At 28.0% G+C, this 24,086-nt stretch overlaps 8 protein-coding genes across 12 annotated transcripts; 4 read left to right on the top strand and 4 right to left on the bottom strand.

Moving 5' to 3' along the window:
* Window positions 1–27: 27 nt before the first annotated feature.
* LOC127069683 (histone-arginine methyltransferase CARMER) lies at window positions 28–7,226 on the bottom strand. Of its 2 annotated transcripts, none has more exons than XM_051007120.1 (8): window positions 6,790–7,226; window positions 6,220–6,360; window positions 5,578–6,072; window positions 5,225–5,491; window positions 4,882–5,104; window positions 4,504–4,790; window positions 4,103–4,239; window positions 28–3,870 (listed from the first exon to the last, which is right to left on the bottom strand). In XM_051007120.1, the coding sequence occupies exons 1-8, from the start codon at window positions 6,920–6,922 to the stop codon at window positions 3,760–3,762; spliced, it is 1,794 nt and encodes a 597-aa protein (XP_050863077.1). In that variant the 5' UTR covers window positions 6,923–7,226; the 3' UTR covers window positions 28–3,759. The 2 variants fall into 2 exon arrangements, with proteins under 2 accessions (XP_050863077.1, XP_050862989.1); XM_051007032.1 differs by having other exon boundaries at window positions 28–3,888.
* Window positions 7,227–7,445: 219 nt separating this feature from the next.
* LOC127070562 (uncharacterized) lies at window positions 7,446–8,651 on the top strand. Its single transcript, XM_051008725.1, has 2 exons — window positions 7,446–7,601; window positions 7,673–8,651. The coding sequence occupies exon 2, from the start codon at window positions 7,830–7,832 to the stop codon at window positions 8,649–8,651; it is 822 nt and encodes a 273-aa protein (XP_050864682.1). The 5' UTR covers window positions 7,446–7,601; window positions 7,673–7,829.
* On the bottom strand, window positions 8,595–11,588 carry LOC127068820 (sec1 family domain-containing protein 2-like). 2 transcript variants are annotated; one of them, XM_051005232.1, is made up of 11 exons: window positions 11,336–11,586; window positions 11,156–11,265; window positions 10,840–11,082; window positions 10,465–10,743; window positions 10,203–10,388; window positions 9,881–10,138; window positions 9,674–9,802; window positions 9,365–9,593; window positions 9,171–9,279; window positions 8,948–9,091; window positions 8,595–8,887 (listed from the first exon to the last, which is right to left on the bottom strand). In XM_051005232.1, exons 3-11 carry the CDS (start codon window positions 10,999–11,001, stop codon window positions 8,674–8,676), a joined length of 1,710 nt encoding a protein of 569 aa, XP_050861189.1. In that variant the 5' UTR covers window positions 11,002–11,082; window positions 11,156–11,265; window positions 11,336–11,586; the 3' UTR covers window positions 8,595–8,673. The 2 variants fall into 2 exon arrangements, with proteins under 2 accessions (XP_050861189.1, XP_050861097.1); XM_051005140.1 differs by having other exon boundaries at window positions 11,156–11,588.
* A 66-nt stretch (window positions 11,589–11,654) lies between these two features.
* Window positions 11,655–15,448, top strand: LOC127068511 (uncharacterized). The gene is made up of 7 exons (XM_051004821.1): window positions 11,655–11,890; window positions 11,999–12,160; window positions 12,233–12,462; window positions 12,564–14,001; window positions 14,160–14,261; window positions 14,328–14,380; window positions 14,468–15,448. The coding sequence occupies exons 1-7, from the start codon at window positions 11,811–11,813 to the stop codon at window positions 15,289–15,291; spliced, it is 2,889 nt and encodes a 962-aa protein (XP_050860778.1). The 5' UTR covers window positions 11,655–11,810; the 3' UTR covers window positions 15,292–15,448.
* A 72-nt stretch (window positions 15,449–15,520) lies between these two features.
* LOC127071226 (39S ribosomal protein L42, mitochondrial) lies at window positions 15,521–16,217 on the bottom strand. Of its 2 annotated transcripts, none has more exons than XM_051010392.1 (2): window positions 16,061–16,217; window positions 15,521–15,958 (listed from the first exon to the last, which is right to left on the bottom strand). In XM_051010392.1, exon 2 carries the CDS (start codon window positions 15,956–15,958, stop codon window positions 15,605–15,607), a length of 354 nt encoding a protein of 117 aa, XP_050866349.1. In that variant the 5' UTR covers window positions 16,061–16,217; the 3' UTR covers window positions 15,521–15,604. The 2 variants fall into 2 exon arrangements, with proteins under 2 accessions (XP_050866349.1, XP_050866261.1); XM_051010304.1 differs by having other exon boundaries at window positions 16,051–16,208.
* Window positions 16,218–16,285: 68 nt separating this feature from the next.
* LOC127070227 (cell cycle control protein 50A) lies at window positions 16,286–20,015 on the bottom strand. Of its 2 annotated transcripts, none has more exons than XM_051007976.1 (5): window positions 19,891–20,015; window positions 19,382–19,582; window positions 18,443–19,267; window positions 18,203–18,368; window positions 16,286–17,281 (listed from the first exon to the last, which is right to left on the bottom strand). In XM_051007976.1, the coding sequence occupies exons 2-5, from the start codon at window positions 19,431–19,433 to the stop codon at window positions 17,236–17,238; spliced, it is 1,089 nt and encodes a 362-aa protein (XP_050863933.1). In that variant the 5' UTR covers window positions 19,434–19,582; window positions 19,891–20,015; the 3' UTR covers window positions 16,286–17,235. The 2 variants fall into 2 exon arrangements, with proteins under 2 accessions (XP_050863933.1, XP_050864005.1); XM_051008048.1 differs by lacking the exon at window positions 19,891–20,015 and adding an exon at window positions 17,942–17,998.
* On the top strand, window positions 19,987–22,868 carry LOC127069453 (leukotriene A-4 hydrolase). The gene is made up of 10 exons (XM_051006547.1): window positions 19,987–20,167; window positions 20,340–20,452; window positions 20,598–20,752; window positions 20,811–20,922; window positions 21,011–21,079; window positions 21,150–21,423; window positions 21,496–21,791; window positions 21,890–22,144; window positions 22,205–22,500; window positions 22,571–22,868. The coding sequence occupies exons 1-10, from the start codon at window positions 20,125–20,127 to the stop codon at window positions 22,800–22,802; spliced, it is 1,845 nt and encodes a 614-aa protein (XP_050862504.1). The 5' UTR covers window positions 19,987–20,124; the 3' UTR covers window positions 22,803–22,868.
* Window positions 22,869–23,101: 233 nt separating this feature from the next.
* Window positions 23,102–24,075, top strand: LOC127071181 (prefoldin subunit 4). The gene is made up of 4 exons (XM_051010182.1): window positions 23,102–23,275; window positions 23,343–23,447; window positions 23,567–23,683; window positions 23,770–24,075. Exons 1-4 carry the CDS (start codon window positions 23,237–23,239, stop codon window positions 23,920–23,922), a joined length of 414 nt encoding a protein of 137 aa, XP_050866139.1. The 5' UTR covers window positions 23,102–23,236; the 3' UTR covers window positions 23,923–24,075.
* Window positions 24,076–24,086: the final 11 nt, after the last annotated feature.

Here is a 24,086-nt window from a genome sequence, read left to right on the forward strand (position 1 = left end):
AGAAAAGGTGAAATAGTAAAAATCATATTTACCGCGCACCATATAATTTTGTCTCTTATTGACAAATACAATATCTCGTTTGATTCATAATCGGGCGTACACTGTTGTATAATTATTTATTATTCACTACATCGCCGTTGAATTTCAGTCGTAGTGTGAAACGGCGTATCATTCTCACACAGATCAATTCCACAACCGGCTTATTTAAAAAAAAAAAATTGCTCGAACGAGATTAAATAACGAGCCGGCGAGGTAAAATTTCAACTTAATTTATTAATTCGACAGATATAAATATCATTATTACTAAATCGCCTGTCATCAATAATTTTATATAATCCTTAACTTGCGGTAAAACGAAGTCATGGAACGTAATAGAGTTCCGTGTACATTCTTGTCATTTCGGACAGTATAAAAAAGAACACTCGCGGAATACAAACATGGTGGAGGGAGATCGATGAAAGCAAAAGTAAAAAAATCCTATTATAAAAGGTAATTCATGGAACCAGTATTATTATGCAAACAGCGATTAATCGACACGATTTGTCTAGAATTGCACCGTCCTTAAAGTTAACGGAATCGTTACCCCGTTTTGCTGAGCCGAAGATGCAATTTCGACACATTTATATACAACGTGTCTCGGAGACTAAATGATCTCCCATTAAAATTCATTTACGAAGAAAATGCAAAAGAAAAGAAAATCCTTCGTAGTCTGTGTAGATATTTATAAAATTTTTCTAACAGACTTTCTAGGATAGATTAATTACAAAGAATTAGAACACTATAATGCGTTTGCTACCAAAAAGATAGAAAACAAGTAAAGCCAAAAAAGCTGTCGAGTATTTACAATTAATAATCGAGCACGACGGATGTTTATATAGGTAAATAACAAAATTGATGTTCAGTCGGTGCAATTCAAAATTGCTCGTGATATAATGCGCCGTATAAATAAACCTCATTAATGTAATGGATGCAAAAAATACTACGCGTATTCGTCACACACGCACGAAGGCTATACATACAAATGGCGCGTGCATACTAATCGTAATCGTATTGGATGGTGCACATGTATCACGTATGCTTCTACACACGCACGCTTTCGAGTGAGCTCTTCTTACGTTGAAAAATACAATGATAATGTTGACGATGATAAGAGTCAATGAGGATGACATGTTAATGATAATGAAATTATTATTACAATTGAAATTCGTTTAACAAATCACGCTATTAATCAAATATCTTGAAACGAATATCTAAATAATCAATACATTTTCAAAGAGCCACATTTAGTCGTATAATACTATTTTTAATAAAGAAAAAAGAAATAAACGCAGTACTACCAAAATAACTTCTAATTTTTAACGATATTCTTTCGAGCATATCGGACATGCAATATGATAAATGATATTCTCACACGAAAGTAAAAGTTAGATTAGCGTTCGACCGAATATCATTGTAATATTTTGGAAGCACATTAGTAATTTATAAAAATGGAAAAGTGATAAGTTTTTACAGCATAACAAATTAAAGTTATTTGTTGCAGCTGCCAAAGGAAGAAAGGACATAAAAAGAAAATTTATATCATCTTTTTGTACTATTTTGTACTAAGATTTACTAAAGATCATATTCATATCAACCATCACAGAGGAAGTAGAAACATAATTACATTAGTAATTAGGATGAATTTATATAAGTCAACTATACCATAAAATACTAAATAATTATTATTTTGAACACAATTCTAACCTTTTCCCTTCGTGTATTTATGTACCTACCAGATGATATTTATGAGACAAATAGTATTTATCTCCTCAGAGTATGTCAAATACACTCAAGCTAGTTTCTTTTATATATATAAAAAAAAAGTAAATATATAAAAACAAAAAAGAAACAATATTTTGTTTTCTTGTAGTTTAAATTATAATATTATATAGAAACAATAGCTTGATGCAACTGTTAATACTATGAACAATGATAAATACTATCTTTATTCCTATTAACCAATGATGTATGGATGTTATAAAACAATGGGTAATATTAATAATGAGCATCTCCATACTTGCACTAGACTTTTTAAATGAATATATAAATTGCATGTAATTATGAAACAAATCGAAAAAAAAAATTGAATGAAAGTATCTACTACTTGCATCGCTTCCTGAGATGTCACATTAACTTTCAGTCATTGTATTGCAATTATATAAAAAGAAAAACTATGCGCACTCACACAAATATACAATGATGACGTTGAAAGCAATACTCAGAAAAGCAACAAAAAGTTTTATAATTTTCTTTTGGTTATCCATATCTTTCAAATATTGCTGTAATCGTTTTCTTACAAAGAAAGAATGGAAGAGAAGCAGGCTTTTATGTTATGTACAACAACAAATCATACAATATTAGAAGCACTTGTGGAATGCCAAATACAAAGTAATATGAGTATTTGATACTTGATGCAATTATAAATTATATATATATACTTTTTTTTTCTTTTTTTTTTTATTATTATGGAAGAACACGCTATAGATAAAAAAAATCTACTACATTTTTTACCATGCTTAAGTTTTGGATACATTACTGTAAATCAGTTCCTCGTGTTTACATGAATTTAAGCACCCTAAATACTGATACAATAAACTATAATGTACATTATATTATTGTAAAACATGTACATATACATGTAATAGTAATAGTCTTAAAAAATGCTTTATGCAAAATTAAGTTTCAGAAAGTTTCATCAGACTGTATTCTATAAATATTTAAGAAGAATGGTAACATACAATGTAAGTTGGATAGAATCAAATTTAAAGGTAAGTTTATAAATTATGCACCTATCCATGCAAAGTTTAGTCTACAAAATACGAATAAAAAAATTGTAAAATGTGTTTACTGTTTAAAAAATAAACAGAATTACAAGAATATGAGGAACGAAACATATAAAAAAAAAATATTTGTATTAATTATATAATAAATTCTGCCACAGAGTGCTTAATATTGTATGCTTATCAGATTATTGCTTTTTGCACTTTGCAAAATGTTAAAAATGTTGTTTTCTATTCTACGAGTTGTGTAAAAGTCATTTGATATTGAAAACCAGTTATGCCAACAACTAATCGATGTACAATCTCCGATATCTTGCTGGTACTAAAACTTTTAAAGTCTTTTAAAGGAAAAGACAAGAAATCACAACACGATTTATGATCGATCTACATTCCTTACAAATTACTGATGTATAGACCATGTCAGGGCTTGGTAAAATAGTAAGGCGTAGAACGCTGCATACGGTAAACTGTATTGTCGTTAAAAAATATTATATCTTCCTGGATATATTTGGCAAGCGTGCACACTTCAATCTGGAAGATCCGATCTTCAAGGGGCGATGAAATAAAAGATGACAGTACAAAATATTGACAGCTACGAGGGGATGGCTCGCAATCTCCTCCAACGTGCCTCCCATTGAGAATTATTTCTTCCAGAACCCCAACCAAATCCAAATACAGAATCAACTGTAGGCTTACTCAAATAAGCGACATTGTTACCGCTATGATCAAAATGTGGTTCAAGACTGGTTAAATCAACTGTATGTAAAATTCGAACGGCAGACGCGAGTCGAAGCTTGCTGGCTGGCGAACTAAACACCAACTTACGACTTTGCTTATTGTTGCCCTTGTCACCAGTGTTGCTAGAATTGCTATGGCGAGGATCATTCTGTAACTGTTTTACTTTGCGAGAATACTCGGTGCAAAATGATTTTGCCATAGATCATTGCCGGTAAGTCTGAGGTGATATGCCGTTTCCAGGTGTCACGTAATCACCAATCATTAAACTTGGATTTACCGGATAATGCGATGTATTTCCAAGGACCAGCGATTGCTGGAAAGTAACACCAAGCTGTAGCGCGAAAGACACGCAGGCAGGTACACGCTTTAGTATCTTTTTATAAATTAGAATAAAGTACCTAGCGAGCCATTTACTTGTTTTAATTAAACGTTTTGCATCATATTTGAAAATTTCTGTTTCAAAAAAAATATTATTATATAATGATAAAAGTATCATAGAGAAAATAGCTCGCTGGAGAAAACAATCAGTAATATGTCACACTCACAGTAGCCGGAGATGTAAACATATTAGGCGTGATTCCACCACCTATCAATTGTGCCGCTTGCGTACTAGTAGCCGTACCTCCTACTCGACCACGTCCGGTACTTGATATCGAACCAGGATGAATGTTCGGCTGGCCACCTAAGCATATGTTTTGATTTTATCATCATCATCATCATCATCATTATTATTATTATTATTATTAATTGTATAAAATAATCATTATTAAATATCGTATTTGCTTGTAACTAAAACAAGTAACCCATTTTTTACTTACACATATCTCGAGTTAATCTAAAATTTCATTAGATTAATATCTATGAAATATTATTAGTAGAATACAGAGGAATGTCTTATATTGCTATAGATGGTAAAGATTGATTTTCAATCGAAATTAAATCTTACCAATTGCAAGTAAATTACTGGGATTTACTGCTGCACTTGTATCCATTGAAACCTCACCAAGACCGTTGACCGACATGCCATTAACCATATTCACAGCTTGTCGAGCACCTTGTGCATCCAAAGTTGTCCAGTAAGATTCACTAGGTGAAGTATTATTTAACCCAGGTGGTGGTTGTGCTGCTGCTCCTGTATACCTAAAGTAAGGGTTCTTCAAGTCTAAAGTATTACTACTGCTTTCCATGTTTGTTCCTTCAAGTTTCAGTTCTATTGTAACATCATAAGATTGCCTGCAATCGAGTTTGCAATCAATTTTTAATCGAATTACTGAGAGAACAAGTACATTATTAAATGATACATGTAACATTTATTTGACATTACCTTTTGTTGGCAATAAGAATTACTTTTCCAGAAAGTAACTGGCCACTCTTACAAAACAATGGATTTTCAAGAAGACAACGCACTTGATACCAATGTGTAAGAGGCTCTGTAGGAGCAGTACTTAACCAAACTTGTTGAGTAGAACCAATAAATGCCACGTCAAACCAAAATGCAAGACCATGGCATGTACCACTTTCTAATATGTGAAAGTCAACATCTATATCTGAAAGATTCATAATTTATTACAAATTAATATGATACATTAGATTTTGTAAATCTAAAAAAAAAAAAGTAGTAAAATAAAATATAAAAGAAAAATCTAAAAAATATTGTATAACCATACCTATTTTATGTAAATCAGTCTCATCAGCTGTCTGGAAATCTACGATATGCCTGACAGATTTAGCCATACAAATTCTTATATCAAAGGTATCAACAATAGGTTGGCGGAAATATTCTTTAATGGCATTATTTCTCATTGCAGAAAGATCTACACCATGGAAACATGTTTGGTACCAGAAATTGGCTTTATTAAATTGTTCCATATAAAGATTTTCATCAGAAAATGGTGCGATATGCAAGTCTCCTCTAGAAGGAAACATTCTTCCACCTATAAATAAGATATGGCATGTCTCATATGAATTAAAATTATAAAGGGATATATATAATAAGACTAAATAATGTATCTGTGATCACCTGGTACTAGCCATTTTTTGGCATGAAGATAAGTTTCAAGCATTCTTTCATTATATAACATGTAACCCATAGGTTCACTAACTATGCAATCAACATGTTCTGGTAGATCTATTTCTTCAATTTTTCCAGCTATGACTATAATCTTATCTGATAAATTATTAGCAGCTACTAGTAATTCTGCATGATTTGCCATGTTACTTGCTTCTACAGCATATACTTTTTTTGCACCAGCCTGAATTGCAAAAAATGATAAAATGCCAGAACCAGCTCCTACATCTAACACAACTTTATCTTTAAAGTCAGATAAATTGCCAAGAATTGCACGCTGATACGTGCTTGTTCTGATGTAATCCTGCATCATATTTTGTTGCTGTGATAAATAACCATAAAATTGAAAATATTGCATGGCCGATGACTCCTCTGTTCTTTCATTAAATGCTGATACACCCTTTCCATTTTTGAGTTTTAATATTTGTGAATGAAAGTTTCGAAAGTCTATATAATTAAAAAATTATATTTTACGTTAGTATGTGTAGACTAAGAAAGTATACTGTTTATATATATATATATATACATATATATACATATATAATACCAGAAAAAAATTAATAACAACGGAATAATATTTTTGTTTCTATTCACCTGTTTCATTAGCAAATGTTATTAACAAGCTATCTGAATCCAATGTGAAAACATAACTTCGCGATGAAACCCTAGAGCATTCAGTAGTATGAGTTACAGGAAATTCCAATAATGAAACCTTTTCTCTTGCAGTGGAATCACCTGAAACATATTAAAACATAAAAAATGATATTAAGAAATCAAAGGATAAATCAAAAGATGTATAATGAATTTTTATAAACAAATATACATCCGTGATATATATCAAGTTGAAAATTAATGTTTTGAGAAAAAAAAAAGAAAAACTACACATTCGAAAAGAAAGAATGAGGTGAAGAAAAAAAAGCGTGTCAAAACATAATACGGAAAGTAAATTTTAAGAAGAGAAAGAATCGATAATTTGGAAACGTTGTGATGAGGATAAAAAAAAAAGAGAAATAGAAAATATAAAAATATCAATAAAAACGGGAAGAAGAATAAGAGAATAAAATATTCCGGTCGAGCGAGTGTGGTTATGTCGCCGCGAATAACGCGTCAGCGTTGAGATCGTCGATCGAACGTTTTGGCGTTATTTTCAAAAGAGATAAATACCTAAGACGAGTTCGACGCTGAGGCCTTGCGGGTCATAATTAACGTTGAGCGTGACCGGTTTATTATACTTTGGTATTGACTGTCCATTGTTTGACAAAGTCAATACTGTCACCGCGCGAAAGGTTTTCGCCATTTTTCGACAACCGCGTGTCGTTTTTGTGCGCCCCTACGAAAGACTCGGCCACCCGTTCGCTTCGCGGTGGCAGCTCGCGAGCCGCACGTTTTCCTTTTAAAGATAAAATAAATAATGAATCACCGTTCACGTTCAGCCCAAGACCGAGCAAAAAACATGGAAAATTTCACCCGAATTCGCAATTTTCGAGTTCGCACATCGGACCATCGACCAACCACCCCTCGGCGCGGTTCGCACACGCGCACTAACCGCCTTCGATGCCCGAAGCCGAAAGGGAGATTTTACCGCCGATCTACCATTACTTCTATTTTTTTTATGATCGTTCGTTTTTTCTTTTTACATTAGTTAACATTTAAAGATCGACAAAGAGAATGGCATCCTCTTGAAATTTTTATTCCTTTTATTGTAAATCTATACAAGTCATTAGATCTATGCAAATGAATTTGACAAATTATGTTAAAACATCGGTTGTCGAAAGGAGGAAAAATGGCGGCTAAGTTGTTGCGTGAAATGCAGTTCGTCGTGCCGGGTCTATAATAGTATGTATAGTCTCCGAGTATATCGAAAGTTAGGGTAGTGTACAACGCTTGTCGTACCGAAGGAAAGAATCCATATCCTAGATCGAATCCACCAGTTGGCGCGATCAGTTATCTTATAATTTGGTCGATGATTAGTACTGGTAAGCACCAATCATCAATAGTGTGGTATAGAATGCGTTCGCTAATTGGTACAAACATTTTAATTCTTCAGGAAACGGGAAAGGCCGTACCTTCATATAAATATAGCTTCATGTATCATAGATATCTTATGAGAGAAAAGAAATAATAAAAGGGAATTTGAATATAAAGTATCATCGTGATTAATTAGTGCCTAAGACAATAAATTTAAAAATCGATATATAATTACGATGCAATCAAATCTCGAAAGTGGATTGCAATTAATTACACGGTTAAGAAAAAATTTATGCGTTTCAGACTTTGACGATACTCTCTTTTTTAACGGATTAAAAAATACGGACATTATAGAAATAACTGGAAATGCATCCAGTGGAAAATCACTTCTTTTAGCAAACATTCTTGCTAAGTGCATACTTCCTGATACGTACAACGGTATTCGTGTTAAAGGATTAGCAGCTTCAGCGGTATTAATAAATACTGATTGTCATTTTCAAATATCAAAATTAATTAAAGTAATGTCGACGATTATAACCGATGTATATAAATCCGTTGGTATAAAGAGAGTGAACAATGAAACGATAAGTAAAATTGTTAATGACGTGCTCGATAATTTAATTATAATTAATTGTTATGGAAATGATCAATTTTTACTAACATTGCAAACGTTAGAAAGTATATTATTTCGCAATAACAAGATTGTAATTTTGGCAATTGATAGTATATCAGCATATTATTGGCAAACTAGAGAAAATAGTAATATTAAGTCTATAGATTCCTATGTGATAAATTTAATAAAACTTGTTCAAGCAACCACATCTCAGTACAATGTTATAACAATTTATACAAGGCCAAGTACAGTGACTACAAATGATATTGAATCCATGAAATTTATTACTACAAATATCCCAAAAGAATTAAATTATATTATTCACTTATTTAAAAATACTGATTCAGAGAAACATTTATGTTTAATAAAGTCAAAAAAAGGAACAAGAATTATTAGCTTCATGATTGATACTGGTATTATTAAATGGATAACAGAAAGAGATTAATCAGATATTTATATTTATAAATTCAATTTTTTATTCCCATTAAAAGGATTTCATTTACTATGTCTGATGGATTTAATAGTCTAGATCCTGCAAGTGTTATGGAACAATTTGTTTTATATGTGGATATTATTTCTTGAACTTTCCTACTTTCTTCTGGTGTAATACCTCCAACAACATATATTAATATCCATGGGTTATTTGCAGGATGATGTTCTATCTTGCTTTTTGAAAAAAGACTGTAACATAATAGTTTAAATATTATTTTATCATAGATGAAATATATTATGCATACTTACTTGAAGCTAATACTGGAATGCATTGATTTTGCATGTAGATCATGAATTTTAGGTCTTTTTGGATTTATTATATCTTTAACCAATTGTTCTAATATACCAATATATTGAACCATTTCACTAGGGTGAGGATCAGATACCAAAGATCTGTAATATAACAGAATTTAATTTATCCAGTGGAATGTTTTATCATAATTAAGAAATAATGTAATTTTAATGAAATTACACATAATTGCGCAATCCCTCTCGTTTTTTTGCTATATCATGCAGCATGGTGATAAAATGTTTTGCTGTCTTTATTGAAATCTCTTTTGCAGATTCATCATCTGTGACTCCTAAATTAAACGATATTTTTTAAATTATCTTAAAACTAGGATATACTTATTATTATTTTAACGAAAATTTGTTATTGATATAAACCTAATAACAATAAAATTTGTTGGTAAATTCCATTTGTAATATCTGTACTTTCATTAAAAACTTTTATGTCTTCATACACAGCCATAGAAAGGGATTCTTCTAAAAGTTGTTCTTGAGCAGGTGAAAAATGTATTTCTGTACCAGCAAGGGCATAAACATATATTAACAGAGCAAGAAGATTTTCAGTATCTAATTTTCTATCTTGTCGTGTTTTTATGATGTTGCTTAGCTAAAATGGATTTCATTTTATTTTTTATATGTTCTAATAATTTTTTGAATTAATCTCCTTAAAGATAAGTTAATAATTACTTGTGTTAATACACTTGAAGAATCTCTACTAACTGCTACATTTTGTGATACCAATTTTTCAATACTAAGAAGCAACTCTATCTGAGTATTTTTATCTGATTTCAGTGATTGCACAATTGCCCAAATTATCTGAAAATTCGTAATAAAAATTATTTATTATGTTTGTAAATATATTCTGAAGCCTATTAATATTAAAAATTACATCACTTGTAATTGTTTGCTGGATTCTAATGTAGAATATATCTCATTCTTATCTTGAAATTTGTACATTTGCTTTTCTAAACTATGGACAGAAACTCTTGTAGTTATTTTAGATTTAGGACTTCCTTTTGATGTTAAAATATTTTGAAGTAAATGATTTGCAGTTACAAGGACAGCTTGCTGTTTCTTTGAGATCAAGATGTCAATCAAACTTTTATCAGTAGTTGCTAAGCATCCTGGTATTTCAATAAATGGTGCATCTATCTTAAATGATAATATCATTAATATGTGATATAATAACACAATCAGCAAATATTCATATATTTACCATAGATCCACAAACTATTGGGTTCATATTTACTGCAATGTCATTAGTGTGGTTAGGCAAATGTGGTAAAATACATAACATCCTTGACAGAACTGAACTTGTATCATGACTAGTAGCTGCACATAAATCTAATGTTCTATCAATTAAAATTAAAGATATTCTGGACCCAGATGCTCCATTTAGTTTCTAATATAAAATTTAATAACTCACACATATAAACATAGAATTATAATCTTTTATATTTGATAAATTATATACTCACAGATCTACGTTTGATTGCTGCAGGTAAATTTTTTAATGTTTCTGCTATATAATCACTACATTTACCAATTGAATATATGTCTTCTGTAATATCTAAGTGATGAAACAAGCTTTCCAAAGAACTTACAAAATGATTTATATACAATTCTGTTTCTTTAATTTTATTAGGTTCAGGTATATGAATTGGTGGCATTAAATTTGCAAATGGTGGAGTAGTAAATAAACTTCTGGTTAGAAGACTTATGAAAATAGGGACATAAATGATATCTATAGAAACATTCTATAAAATAACATGTAATTAATATATTTTTATAAAGTTCAGAAGTAACTTATACTTATGATGAATTTATGAATATAAATAACTCAAACAAATTACCTGCATAGGATTTTTATAATTTATGGAACTTTGTAAATCCTCTTTCATTTTTGTATAATTCTTTATTTCTTTATTTGATATACTATTATCGTAATTCATTGTTCTATAGTGTACAGTAGTGATAATTGTATAACTTTTAAATGTATTTTGTTCCATTATCATTTTAATAATATATTCATAGAAATCTGCATAAGCAGAAGTGCATATAATCACAGCTTTTCCATCATTTATATCCTTTACATTCTACATAAAAATATTTCAACAAATATATTTATGTTAATCTTATTTGCATTGTTTTACATAAATATATACATACACGTAAATTATAGGTAGCTAATTCATGTACAGAAAGTGCTCCTGCAGTTGTTAGTACAAGATATCCTTGATCACCTGTATGCCAGTGAAGACATTCTGTTGCTGCAGAATCTATAAAAACAACAGCTTCGTGTACTTCCATAAAAATACTTTTCCAACATTTATGTGTAAACTTCTCTACTTCATCAATGAAGTTCATCTTATATTCCTTTATTTAAATATTTGTGTCACTGCCTTTTTTATATTTTCAAAAATCTGTCAAATAGTTCAAATTGCACGAAATTACTTTTATTTTATCATATATTTATTTATATATGAGTATAATTAAAGAAATAAAAAAATTTAGATCATCAGATCATTGATTGTACTATTATTGACAATAATTTTCACAATAAAAAAAGTTTTTCACAATATTGTTCTTAATTCTCATGTTTGTTGAATATTTGTTACTTGCTGTCGATAATTTGACTGATAATTTTGAATGAAATAATAAACACTAGAGGCGCTTTCAACAGGTCTATAAGACTTACAATACTTGAAGTTGGTCGATTATAATGTATGCACCAATCACATACTTTGTTTGACCAGTTGAAGTTTAAAAGTTATTATTTATATTATTATATATCATTTTTTAAGCAAATATATTTAAAATAAAAATGTTAACTACACCAAAAAATAAAGGGGACCTATTTTTGGCTTCTTCACTTTGCGACGGTCTGGAAGATACAAATATAAAGTGAAGTACAATATTTTAAATATAAATATTTCATGTACAAATTTATAATTAACATAAATAAATACAATTATTTTTCCATTTAATATTTATGTATTTAATTTATTACAGACAAGTGACAACTCTTATATTGAATAAAGAGGCAGATCCCAATGTTTTAATTCCCACACATGGTATTACTCCCTTTCATTTAGTGATTGGCAATGATTCAGAAATATTTGCAGAAGAAGTAACGAAATTATTTTTACGACATGGTGGAAATCCTAATGTTAAGTAAGAATCGATCAATTTATATAACATAGTTTAAATAAAATAAGTTTGGAATTTTCATATTTAATTCTATAGATCTGGTGATGGATTAACACCTGTTCATGTTGCCGCTGCCTGGGGTAGAATACGTATTTTAGAGTTACTATTATCAAATGGTGGTGATCCTTTACAGTTAGATGACGAAGGTCGAAGTCCATTTCATTATGCATTTGATGGAAAGTATTATAAAGTTATTACACTTCTTGGAAAATATTGTGGTTATAATATAGGTGAAGATGAAAAACCAAAATACAAAATATCATTAGGTAAGCAAGGATATATTGTTACACATAATTTTTGCGTACAGTTTTTGCTTATTGAAAAAATTAAAAAATTTTATTATTAACTTTATTATTTTATGTTATAGATAAAATTGTCTTAAACAATGGTAATACCATAGCTGAATATATCATACCAAAAAATACTTCGTTAAATGTAAATTATAATGACTCGAGTAAAATGATTTTGAAATATTCTAATGATCACATATCTAGCGGTATAGGTGACTCCTATATGACTTCCACCATATCATCTTTTGTATCAAAACAAGATTTAAAGAAAGATGAATTAGATTTCAAGTTTGAAAAACTTCGCATTAATGAAAATGTTAAAAAGGAGAAAGTTCTCATTAGTGAAATTATTAATTCTCTTTCTACATCACTTACAAGTGATGCAACTATTAATGAAACATTCTTAGATCATGTAAAACATGAAAAGCAAAGTATGCCTACAAGAAGTTCACCTAAAAGTTGTATTTTACCATTATTATCTTCAAGTCAAAAAATAAGTTCTAAACTTAATTCTATAAAACCAAAAAAAAAGTATGTCACATCAAAATTCAAGCAAAAAGATTTATTACCAGATGATTTTAATGAACCACTGATTGAGTCTCCTAAATCTAAATCTACAAAGAAATGCAAGACAGATTTTCATAAATTACCTTTTGTTTCGTCAAAGATTTTAGACAATTCAATCATAAGTACTTCACCAAATTTTTATACTCCAATAAACACAAGAAAAAGACAAAATACAGTAAAAACTTCGAACATCGAAAGCTATTTTGCATCAAATAATCCTAAAAACAAATACATGAAATCTACTTTTACACCATATCCGAAAAAACATTATAAATCACCGATTTCTTGTGAATACAATGAGCAAAGAAAAGAAATGATTCAATCTACACCAAGAAGAAAGCAAAGGCATATTCAGACTTCTTGTACAGATATGAAAAAATATTATTATCCATATAGGAGAAATGGAGTTATAGAAAAGAATTCTAGATCAGAATATTCAGACAAGACATTTAATCTTATTTCAAGTGATACTTCTATATTATCGTTATCACCAGACGATTCATATTTTCCTAAACAGATAAATAATGAAAAATATATGGATAAACGATTAGCTGTGAAATTACATGAAGGCAAATATGATGAAAACATAAATATTTTATCTTATGATGATACTTCTGTTATTTTAAACGATTCTGAGGATTTAACAATATCTTTAAATACTTCACAATCTTTAATAAATTTAGAAAGCACAAACATCATTAACAATAATAATCAACATGTAAATAAGAATGATCCATATGAAATATGTAATCATGTACAATCATCAGTTACATTCACGAAATTGAAAAAGATGAAAACATATCACTGTGTTTCTAAAATTGAAAAATATATGACAACAACAGAAGATACTAAAAAACAAGTTTTATCAAATAATACAGAAATAAATGATTTACAGAATAGAAAATTAGATGAATATAATGTATCAGAACAAAATATTTCAATGTCAGGGTCAGTGTCTTGTAATTATAATAAATAATGTCAAAGTTTACAAAAAAATTTTAATAGAAATTATATTAATAGAATAATAGTTAAACATGATTTATGTAAATATGATAACTAAAAAAAAAATTAATCAATGATATATAACAATATAATTACATTTTTAGATCTTCTATTTCATACATAAGTGTGCAGGAAGAATATAAGTATGAAGATCCAGAAAAAGGAGTCATTTTACTAGAACGACGAAAGTGTATCACTCCTGCCAGGTAAGTAAACATAATAATTTTTTATGCCTTATATTTTCATTATAATGTTTATGACTATAATTTCAGCATTCAAGAAGATAACAAAGAAAACGAGTTTAGTTTTAGCAAGAATAAAACAAGTATGTTTACAGTATTTATTAGAAGTTCTTAAGATGATTCTTAAGATGCATGTTTTTGGAAAGTTGCTATTTAATATCTTTTTTTAGATTTCTCAAGACTATCATCTAATTTTCCACCTGAATTGCTTTTAATTGATGATCATATTCTTAGACAAAAGCTAACTGAATTAGGTGATATGCCTGGACCAATTACTACTACCACAAGACATTTATATTTAAAACGTCTTGTTAATATACAGAATAAACAAATGTGTACAACTTTGTCTTCTTTAAAAAATGTATCAAATGTAAATCAAATGAAACCATGGTTAGCATTTGGAGATTGGATAAATGATTTGAATTTATATGGGACAATTGAAAATGATGTATTTAAGGAATTCATTTCACCAGATCCATCTCGTAGATGGCGTGAAGGAACATCTAAAACTTCTTTTAATTATCTTTTATTGGATCCACGCATAACTGAAGATTTACCGCATCGTGTTTCACAACTCACCGAATCAGAGATTTGGACGACTTTTCTTTCTTCTATATTTTACATTGGAAAAGGTAAACGATCAAGACCTTATTCTCATCTTTATGACGCTTTTAACATATGGGTTTCAAAAGAAAAAAATGTATTGAACAAAAAAATTAAACATATATTAGATATATGGAATGATGGCTATGGTGTTATATGTTTACATGTATTCCAAAACACAATTCCAGTAGAAGCATATACGCGAGAAGCAGTAATGATAGATGCATTAGGTATTGAGCATTTATCAAATTGTAAAAATGGTGAATATTATGGTATTATAGCTACATGGAATTCGAGAGATAAATGTAGATTTGGAAGATATTTGTTACATAAAGCATTACAAATTTTATTGCACGAAGGTGAAAGACAACTCTTTCCTGAACATTTATAAAAATGTAAAAAATTTTAAAGAATTATTTTTTTAGATGTATATAAAGAAATTATAACAATTGTAAATAATCTGTCCACTTATAAGATTATATTATCAAGTAACTCAAAGACTGCATAAAAGTGAATGTAAATGAAAATTGTATTGTTAACTTATATGTATGTATATATTTTTTACAGTTTTAATATATTTAACTTATAAAAAATAATGTGCAATAATCACAATAAAAAAATTTATATGAAGATAATAGTATATACCTTTATTAAAGTAAATTAAAAAATATACACACAACAAAGGGAGATCTACTTTTTATATTTTACAAGTATGGTCTATCAGGTTCAGTTTTTTTAGCTTTTTTATCTCTGCTTCGAGGATACCATTTATGCTTGGTAGTAAAGGTTAATTTGGCTAATTCTGCAATGACATCTTCTTCTTTATTTTTTCTGAAGACATCTTGAATATCTTTTTCACCGATTTTAAGTACTGTATTTGATGTTAGAACTTGTTCTTCTAATATAGGCTTTGAGCATTCATAAGGAAACCCTTGATCTGGATGCCAACAAATAATCATATCTTTATCAGTGAATACAACAACTTCTGGGGGTAATGTACTATAGCTAGGATATTTTCCACGCCACATACGAATACCAATTCGCGCAATTATGTTCATCTGTTAAATAAAAATATATTATTGTATAATTTTAATATAAATATATAAAACGTATGTTACTATATAAAATAATATAATTAAAAATATTTTACATTGCTTAACCTTGACAAAATTACGCTAAAATACGTGACTTTCTTTTCCTATTATTTAAATAAAAACAAAAAACCTTTTAAAAGATTTTACTTTACAAAGGGAAAAATTTGTTACATTCGAGACAGCTGATTATTGACTACGATTGAGAACATAACCTAAGATTACGACAATGGCGCCAATATTTGAATATCCTAAAAGAATATTTAGGATTTATATATAAAAAAATTGTGATGCTTACATTTAATATATTTATTAATGCTTATATTTTTATATCTGCATAAGTACATTAAAGCATGAACTTGTGAGTTTATTATAATGATAGTAAAGATATATTTTTAATTAATATTAAAGATTCGTTTATTTAGAATAGTAATCGCATCTTTGTTTCAAAAACATAAATAAGACGCTAAATTTAATAGTTTTTTCTATAGATAAGGCACATACTATTTTTCTTAATATTGGAAATTGTACAAGTTGAAAATGCTTATAAATAATAAGTTATGCTACTAATTATTCATGAAGATAATATGTAGGTATAGAAAAATTGCATTATTGCCACATTATAAATTTTTAAGATTATTATTGATTAGAATAAGAGCTAAATCAGGAAGAAAAGAATTTACTTCTAAAATCTATGTTCTTTGGATAAAATCTGTTACTTGACTTAGAGTTAAATATGTATGTGTGTGTGTGTGTGAATATATATACGTGTATGTATATATAGAACATCTCTCAAATAGTTAGCTTAGTATTATTTACTCGCAATATAATAATACAAATATGTATTACTTAAATATGAAGAACATAAAAATAAAATATTACATCAATAAATAAGAATACTAAGAAGAAACTAATTCTGATATAGCATTTGGTATAAAACACTCTCTATATAAATCTCTAAAATTCATAACATATAATACAAAGTAACTATTTCACGTAATATTAGTGATAATATTTGATGTACACAAAAATGTGTTTTCATTAAATACACCTTTTCGTTGTTACTAATATAAAGTAATTTATATCTTAACTTTTACAAAAATCAATTTTTTCTACTATTTCAAAACTGTAATGCTTCTTTTTACTGCAGGATCAAATATGACAAAATTATATGTTTATATCTCATTATAGAGGTAGTTAGCCCAACACAAGTCAATAAATATTTTTTTTAAATCCAGTTATTCTTAGTGATTTTCTGTAGTTGGATTCACATCAATCATCTCAGTTACGCTAAAAAAAAGAATTCTACAATAAACATTTGTATTATTTATACACTTACATAAAAAAATTAGTCTAAGATATAATTACAACAAATGCATACAATACACATAAAAAAAATAAAAAACCATATTAGAATTAATTATAAAAAAAAATATGCTTAAAGTAATATAATATCTGATATTTTATACATATACAATAAAAAATAAAAATTAATTTTAATCTTTGTTCTAATTTCTAAATAATAAAGATTATATGTTTTTATCAACATGTTATAATACTTTACCTAAGTTCTTAAAAAACTTTGCAATAAATACAAATAATGATATGATCACATTTTAGAAATGATTGACATGCTTCTACTAATATAAATATGCTACAACTATATTTAAATATAATATGAATGTTTGAAATGAAATGTATACATAAATAATAATAAACTGAAATATTAAATAACATTCAACAATCACATGCATTTTTATTATCTACTAAATTGCATGCTACTAAATCTGGTACATAAAAAAATAGCTTTGTTTTATAAGACATTCCAAATTATAAAGACAGTACAATACATTCAATAAGACATTTTTATAAAAAGAAAAGACATAAAATGCACACTCTGATTGATCGAATTACACTGGACAAACATAACACAACTTTACAAACACTTACAAGAACAATTATGGTGCCTTAAACATATTTTCTTGTTGTCATCTTTACATTAGTTTGCTGTATAACATTATATAATAATTCATTGTCAATCACAATTGTATATTTTTTTTATATTCTAAAAACGTTTACTCTTCAATAGAATACTACTATTACTTTCATATTGGAAAAATTGATTCCTTAATATTTATTTATTTACATAATTTTGATTTTATGACAAATAAAAGCAGATTTCAAATTGATTTATATTACAATAATTCTTACCTCTTGGAATATTTTATATGTATGATTGATAAAGCTATTCCAAGTACTAAGCAAATACATCCAACCACTATGTATGCAATACCAAGAAACGGATTTTTTCCACCCAAAAGTGATGTTGTACTTAGAATCATTCTTTTGGTACCATCAAAAGAAGACACTGAATATGCTAAAATAAAACATGTATATAAGTATGTATATGAAATAAAAATATGTTTCTTTTATAAAGAAAAATTTTCATACAATATTTAACATTAAGTGTATAATTTCCTGCAAGTAAGCCTTCAGTAAAACCTTTTACAGAATGATCAACCCTACGGTATAATTTTCTAAACGTTGGTAAAGCAGCAGTTCTCATCCATACAATGAGATCTTCATTTTGAAATCCATTATTACTTGCATTATATGGGTCTAAATCATAGATATGTTTCTCCCAATTTTTTGGTTTGGCAAATCTTTCTGAAGAAAATACTACTCTTAAATCACCTTCTGGATTTTTAAATTTAATATTTTTATCTGAAGGCCATGCTATGCCAGTTTTCAATAATGGTACATCTCGTCCATTTCTGTTCGAATATAATGTTAATTCATCACTAAAGAGAGAATTGGCTATAGCTCCACATGGAACTATTGCTTTTGTGATATTACTGTCATTAACTTCATACGCAAATGGTTTACAATCACCAGATACTTCATCAGATAATATTCCTAATAATTGATTATCATCTCTAGATTTTACATATCGACGATGGTTCTGATAAAAGTTTGTTAAGCCATAATACATATAAACTTCTCCATCAAAGTCCGTAGGTAATGTAAAATTTATTTTACAATAACAAGGCTCTGTTCGATTTTGTGCAATTATATCCATACATCTTTTACCACTAGTACTGTTAGAATTACAATAGGTATAATCTATTGTTTGTTCTTTAACTTTATCAGAAAAGTATAATAATCCAATTCCAACTGGTATAAATGCAACTCCTATTACAAAAAATGTAGGTAACACAGTTCCAGCAGTAAGAATAGGTTGCCAAGCAGGTAAACGTTGCTGTTTGAATGCGCTATCTGTTAAAAATAGTACACACATATCAAATTATGCTATAATAAAACAAATATTTTTCATCAATATTGATGTAACATAATTTTTTTACAACATTAATACAAAATTACAATTTTTACCTGATGGCTTTTTTGTTTTAGGTAATGAACTACTATCACTCATCGGTGTCATAATGTCTCAATAAACGTAAAACGATAAAGTTCTATATTTCGATATCTTCGTCTTCTTTCCTCAAATAATTATATGTAATATTAGTTTGACAAATCTGCACACTTAATTATCATCATTTGTAAACTAAACAATCACGAAGTTCAGAGTTTCTAGAATCGACAAATACTTTCGTCGGTAAATAAAAAAGTTTAAACGAATGTTAACTATAGGGAATTTTTTTATTAATAATTGGTAATAATTGCAATAAATTTTTTATTAATTTGTAACATACGAGGAATATAAAAAAAAGATAGTGTAGATATAAGTGATAAATATTAATAAGTAATATTTGTAATTTTTATGAAATGTAAAAAACTATAACCTTAAGGCAGTTCTCCCTCGTAAAAAGAAATGTATATATAATAAGAAATATATATATATATAATGATATATATAAAGATATATACATAAATGGTACCTTTCGAAGAATATTACTATGTAAACCCTATATAAAATAATTTCGATAGTTCACCAATATTTCCGATAAAAATGAATGTACTTTATCTTTGATGATAAACAAAATCTCAGTAATTTATCTCTGTTACACTGCGCATGTCATTTAATAGAATCCCTGACTTGTTGTAACATCGTCATTGTGATTTTTTAGAAATCTATTTAAATATTTCTTTATAATTTAATATACATATATAAAATGGCTTTAAGCGAGAATGATCCAAATTCATTTTCTAGGCCAGGTATTTCATATTCGCGTCTTATCATTAATTATATAGTATATTATAATAAATATGTTCGATGCATATTATATGTTTAATGCATATCATTATCAAAATTGTATAAAATATAAAAACCGATATATATACATTTATAACGTTTTTATTAGCAATTATTTTAAATAAATATTTACAGATCTGGCAGTTGTAACTCATGTTCATCTAGAGTTAAATGTTGATTTTAATAGAAAAGTTTTGTCAGGTAAAGCAATTCTAGACATAGAAAAAAAAGGTGCTACAAATACAGTGGTAAGAAATCAATCGAATTACACCTTTCTATTATTTTTCCATCTTTTATGTCACACAACGTATATATATATATATATACATGTATGTATATATATACACACAAACACACACATATAATATTAACTATGTTATATTAAATATTTAGATTTTAGATAATCGTGATCTTATCATATTATCAGTTATAAATGTTGATAATGGATCCACTCTAAACTATAAAATAGAAAATGATATTGGATATGGCTCTAAGTTTATTATAGAATTACCAACACCTATAGATGCATCTAATGAAAATGATACAAGGTAATAATTGAATTATTTGTTTATAGTTTTATTAATAATTAAAAAATTTTATCTTCAGATACAAATTTGAAATTAACTATGAGACATCATCAGATGCAACTGGTTTACAATGGTTGACACCTGAACAAACAGCTGGAGGAAAATATCCTTATTTATTTTCTCAATGTGAGGTAAATATTTTATTTATATTTTAATTATTAGAGAAAAAAAATTATTTTTATTATACATGAATTAATCATATTGAATAATGTTGTGAAGGCTATACATGCTAGATCTGTGCTACCTTGTCAAGATACACCATCTGTTAAATTCACTTATTCTGCTAAGGTAAACAAATATTTAATGTAGTATAACAAAAAAATATGAATCTATTTAACAAATGCAGTAAATTATTTAGATATCAGCACCACAAGAGATGACAGTATTAATGTCTGCTTTATTAGATGATGTTACAAATTCTGAAACAACAAAAATATATAGATTTCACCAACCTATTCCAATACCATCATACTTAATAGCTATTGCAGTAGGTGTATTAGCATCTAAAAAGATTGGTCCTAGAAGTACTGTCTGGGCTGAGCAAGAGTATATAGATCGTAGTGCATATGAATTTGCAGAAACTGAGACTATGTTACAAATTGCTGAACAAATATGTGGACCCTATGTGTGGGGTATGATATTATTTTATAAAAAATGTATATTTTTAGTAATTAATTATTTTTATATAATATTATCTTCAATAGGTGTATATGACTTATTAGTGCTCCCACCAAGCTTTCCATTTGGAGGAATGGAAAATCCATGTCTAACATTTGTCACACCAACTCTTCTTGCTGGAGATCGTTCTCTAGCTAATGTAGTAGCTCATGAAATTGCACATAGCTGGACTGGGAACTTAGTAACAAATGCAAATTTTGAACATTTTTGGTTGAATGAAGGTTTCACAATGTTTGTTGAGAGAAAAATAAATGGAAGGATGTTTGGTGAAAAGTACCGCCAATTTAGTGCATTAAATGGACTTAAATCTTTGGAAGAATGTGTCAGTAAAAAAAATATTGACATATTATTCTATATGTTTACTCAGAAAACATTATATATAAGATATGAGTAGCATTTATTATAGAGATTTTTTTACAGATTGAAACACTTGGAAAATCAAATCAGATAACAAATTTAGTTCCAAACTTAATAGGGATCAATCCTGATGATTCATTTTCAGTTGTACCTTATGAAAAAGGTCATACACTTTTATTTTATTTAGAACAATTATTGGGTGGTTCAGATGTATTTGAACCTTTCTTAAAGTCATATTTAAATACATATGAATATAAAAGTATAATTACTAATAACTGGAAGGAATATCTATACAAGTATTTTCCAAATAAGATTGAGGTAATAATATTATGGCACTAAAAATAAAAAAATTTTAAACACACGAAATTTTTATTTCAGCTATTAGATTCAGTGGATTGGAATGCATGGTTTAATACACCTGGCATGCCACCAGTAATTCCAAATTATGATAAAAGTTTAGCTATTGCCTGCACTGAATTAGCACAAAAATGGATTTCATGGGAAGAAACTACTACATCACCTTTTGACAAAAATGATATACAAAATTTAACTGCAATTCAAAAGATAACATTTTTAGCTGAGTTACGTGCATCGTCCACTATTTTGTCATTAAAAAAACTTGAAACTATGCAAGATACATATGATTTTAATTCTATAAAAAATGCTGAAATAAGGTAAATTAAGTATAAAATTTCATGCGTAATAACATATCTACATTTTTTATTAATATTTCCGTATATCTAGATTTTTATGGTTACGCTTATGTATAAAAAGTCGTTGGGCATCGAAAGTATCAGATGCTTTAGATTTTGCAACAGAACAAGGACGATTGAAATTTGTTCGCCCGATATTTCGTGACCTTTACAAATGGGAGGAAATGCGTCAGACTGCAGTGGATACATATTTAAAAAATAAAAATAAAATGATGTATGTTACTGCACATATGGTAGCTAAAGATCTTCATCTTAATGACTGAAAAATTATGTAATTTTGTCAATAATGTATTTTTGTAATAAATAATTGGCTTTTCATATTCTGAAAATACGAATCTTTAAAAATCAATTTTTTTTTTTTATCTAAATTAATTTCAATGGATACAATCACTAATTTATTCAATATATATATATATATATATATATATGTATATATATATCATACAGATTGTTTATTAACGCATATTAATATTTATTAACTATTATTATTTCATAAAAGTTAATAATTCAGAGCGGATTTTATGCGCATGCGTATTAGTATGACGTTTTCGATCGCATGCGCATGAATTACAAAATGTTATGGATGTGAGGAAGTAGAATATTCGGTTTCCGATTAATGTTAATTTGTGTAAAGTACGTTTTATAAACATATACGTAATTTATAAGTAAAAATTTATTAATTAATAAATAAATAATTATGGCCGGAGGAAAAACAGAACAAGGTGGATTTCAACCAGTAAGTGAATCGCTACAGGTGTCTTATTACAATATTAGAAAGGTTAATTTATTCTTAACGTTTACAGGATTCCGATGTTCATATTACTTACGACGATCAACAGAAAATCAACAGATTTGCAAGACAAAATGCTAAATTGGAAGATTATAAAGAAGAACTTAAACTTAAACAAGTGATTAGAAAAGATAATCTATTTTTATATCGTTTTGCTAATTCATAGCCTTATTTGGTCATACGTCGTTTAATTTTATGTAACATTGACGAAACTGAATCACTTTTTTATATTCACAGAATGAATTGAAAAATTTAGAAGATGCTTGTGATGAGTTGACTCTTGCAGATGATGATGTTAAGATACCATATTATATTGGAGAAGTTTTTGTTTATCAAGATATTGAAAAAACACAGGTGTTTATAATCCATAAATGGAAATGGAATTGTAATTCTAAAATATGTATTTTAACACTATATGTTAAATGTATTTATGATTTCAGAACTGTTTAGAAAATGCTAAAGAAAAAAAGAAAGCAGAGATAGCAAGTTTAGAAAGTAAATGCGATGAACTAAAATCATTGATGAGTGAATTGAAAACTCAGTTATATGCAAAGTTTGGCAATCATATAAACTTAGAAAGGGAAGAAGACTGAATTATTTAAAATAGTTTCTAATAAAGAAAAAGTTTGTATCAACAATTTGACATATAAAACTATTTCTATTCTGGCTATAACAATTGACTGCTGATTTCCAAAGTTATTGTCATTCAATACATGAAAAAAAATAATACATGAGTATATCTTTAATATGTATTTTT

This window comes from Vespula vulgaris, chromosome 1 (genome assembly GCF_905475345.1).
Source record: "Vespula vulgaris chromosome 1, iyVesVulg1.1, whole genome shotgun sequence".
NCBI classification, from domain to species: Eukaryota; Metazoa; Arthropoda; class Insecta; order Hymenoptera; family Vespidae; genus Vespula; species Vespula vulgaris.

Coding starts and splice junctions, on each gene's coding strand:
- LOC127069683 (XM_051007032.1), bottom strand. CDS start 6,922: ATGGCGAAAACCTTTCGCGCGGTGACAGTATTGACTTTGTCAAACAAT. Junction 6,073..6,219: donor AACATTTGCTAATGAAACAG/GTGAATAGAAAC, acceptor TTAATTATATAG/ACTTTCGAAACTTTCATTCA. Junction 5,105..5,224: donor GACTGATTTACATAAAATAG/GTATGGTTATAC, acceptor TGAATCTTTCAG/ATATAGATGTTGACTTTCAC.
- LOC127070562 (XM_051008725.1), top strand. CDS start 7,830: ATGCAATCAAATCTCGAAAGTGGATTGCAATTAATTACACGGTTAAGA.
- LOC127068820 (XM_051005140.1), bottom strand. CDS start 11,353: ATGAACTTCATTGATGAAGTAGAGAAGTTTACACATAAATGTTGGAAA. Junction 10,744..10,839: donor ATTATAAAAATCCTATGCAG/GTAATTTGTTTG, acceptor GTTATTTTATAG/AATGTTTCTATAGATATCAT. Junction 10,139..10,202: donor CAATAGTTTGTGGATCTATG/GTAAATATATGA, acceptor TTATCATTTAAG/ATAGATGCACCATTTATTGA.
- LOC127068511 (XM_051004821.1), top strand. CDS start 11,811: ATGTTAACTACACCAAAAAATAAAGGGGACCTATTTTTGGCTTCTTCA. Junction 12,161..12,232: donor GGTGGAAATCCTAATGTTAA/GTAAGAATCGAT, acceptor TTAATTCTATAG/ATCTGGTGATGGATTAACAC. Junction 14,262..14,327: donor AAGTGTATCACTCCTGCCAG/GTAAGTAAACAT, acceptor CTATAATTTCAG/CATTCAAGAAGATAACAAAG.
- LOC127071226 (XM_051010392.1), bottom strand. CDS start 15,958: ATGAACATAATTGCGCGAATTGGTATTCGTATGTGGCGTGGAAAATAT.
- LOC127070227 (XM_051007976.1), bottom strand. CDS start 19,433: ATGACACCGATGAGTGATAGTAGTTCATTACCTAAAACAAAAAAGCCA. Junction 19,268..19,381: donor TAAAACAAAAAAGCCATCAG/GTAAAAATTGTA, acceptor TATTTTTAACAG/ATAGCGCATTCAAACAGCAA. Junction 18,369..18,442: donor TACACTTAATGTTAAATATT/GTATGAAAATTT, acceptor GTTTTATTTTAG/CATATTCAGTGTCTTCTTTT.
- LOC127069453 (XM_051006547.1), top strand. CDS start 20,125: ATGGCTTTAAGCGAGAATGATCCAAATTCATTTTCTAGGCCAG. Junction 20,753..20,810: donor TCTAATGAAAATGATACAAG/GTAATAATTGAA, acceptor TTTTATCTTCAG/ATACAAATTTGAAATTAACT. Junction 20,923..21,010: donor ATTTATTTTCTCAATGTGAG/GTAAATATTTTA, acceptor AATGTTGTGAAG/GCTATACATGCTAGATCTGT.
- LOC127071181 (XM_051010182.1), top strand. CDS start 23,237: ATGGCCGGAGGAAAAACAGAACAAGGTGGATTTCAACCA. Junction 23,448..23,566: donor AAGAACTTAAACTTAAACAA/GTGATTAGAAAA, acceptor TTATATTCACAG/AATGAATTGAAAAATTTAGA. Junction 23,684..23,769: donor AAGATATTGAAAAAACACAG/GTGTTTATAATC, acceptor TTATGATTTCAG/AACTGTTTAGAAAATGCTAA.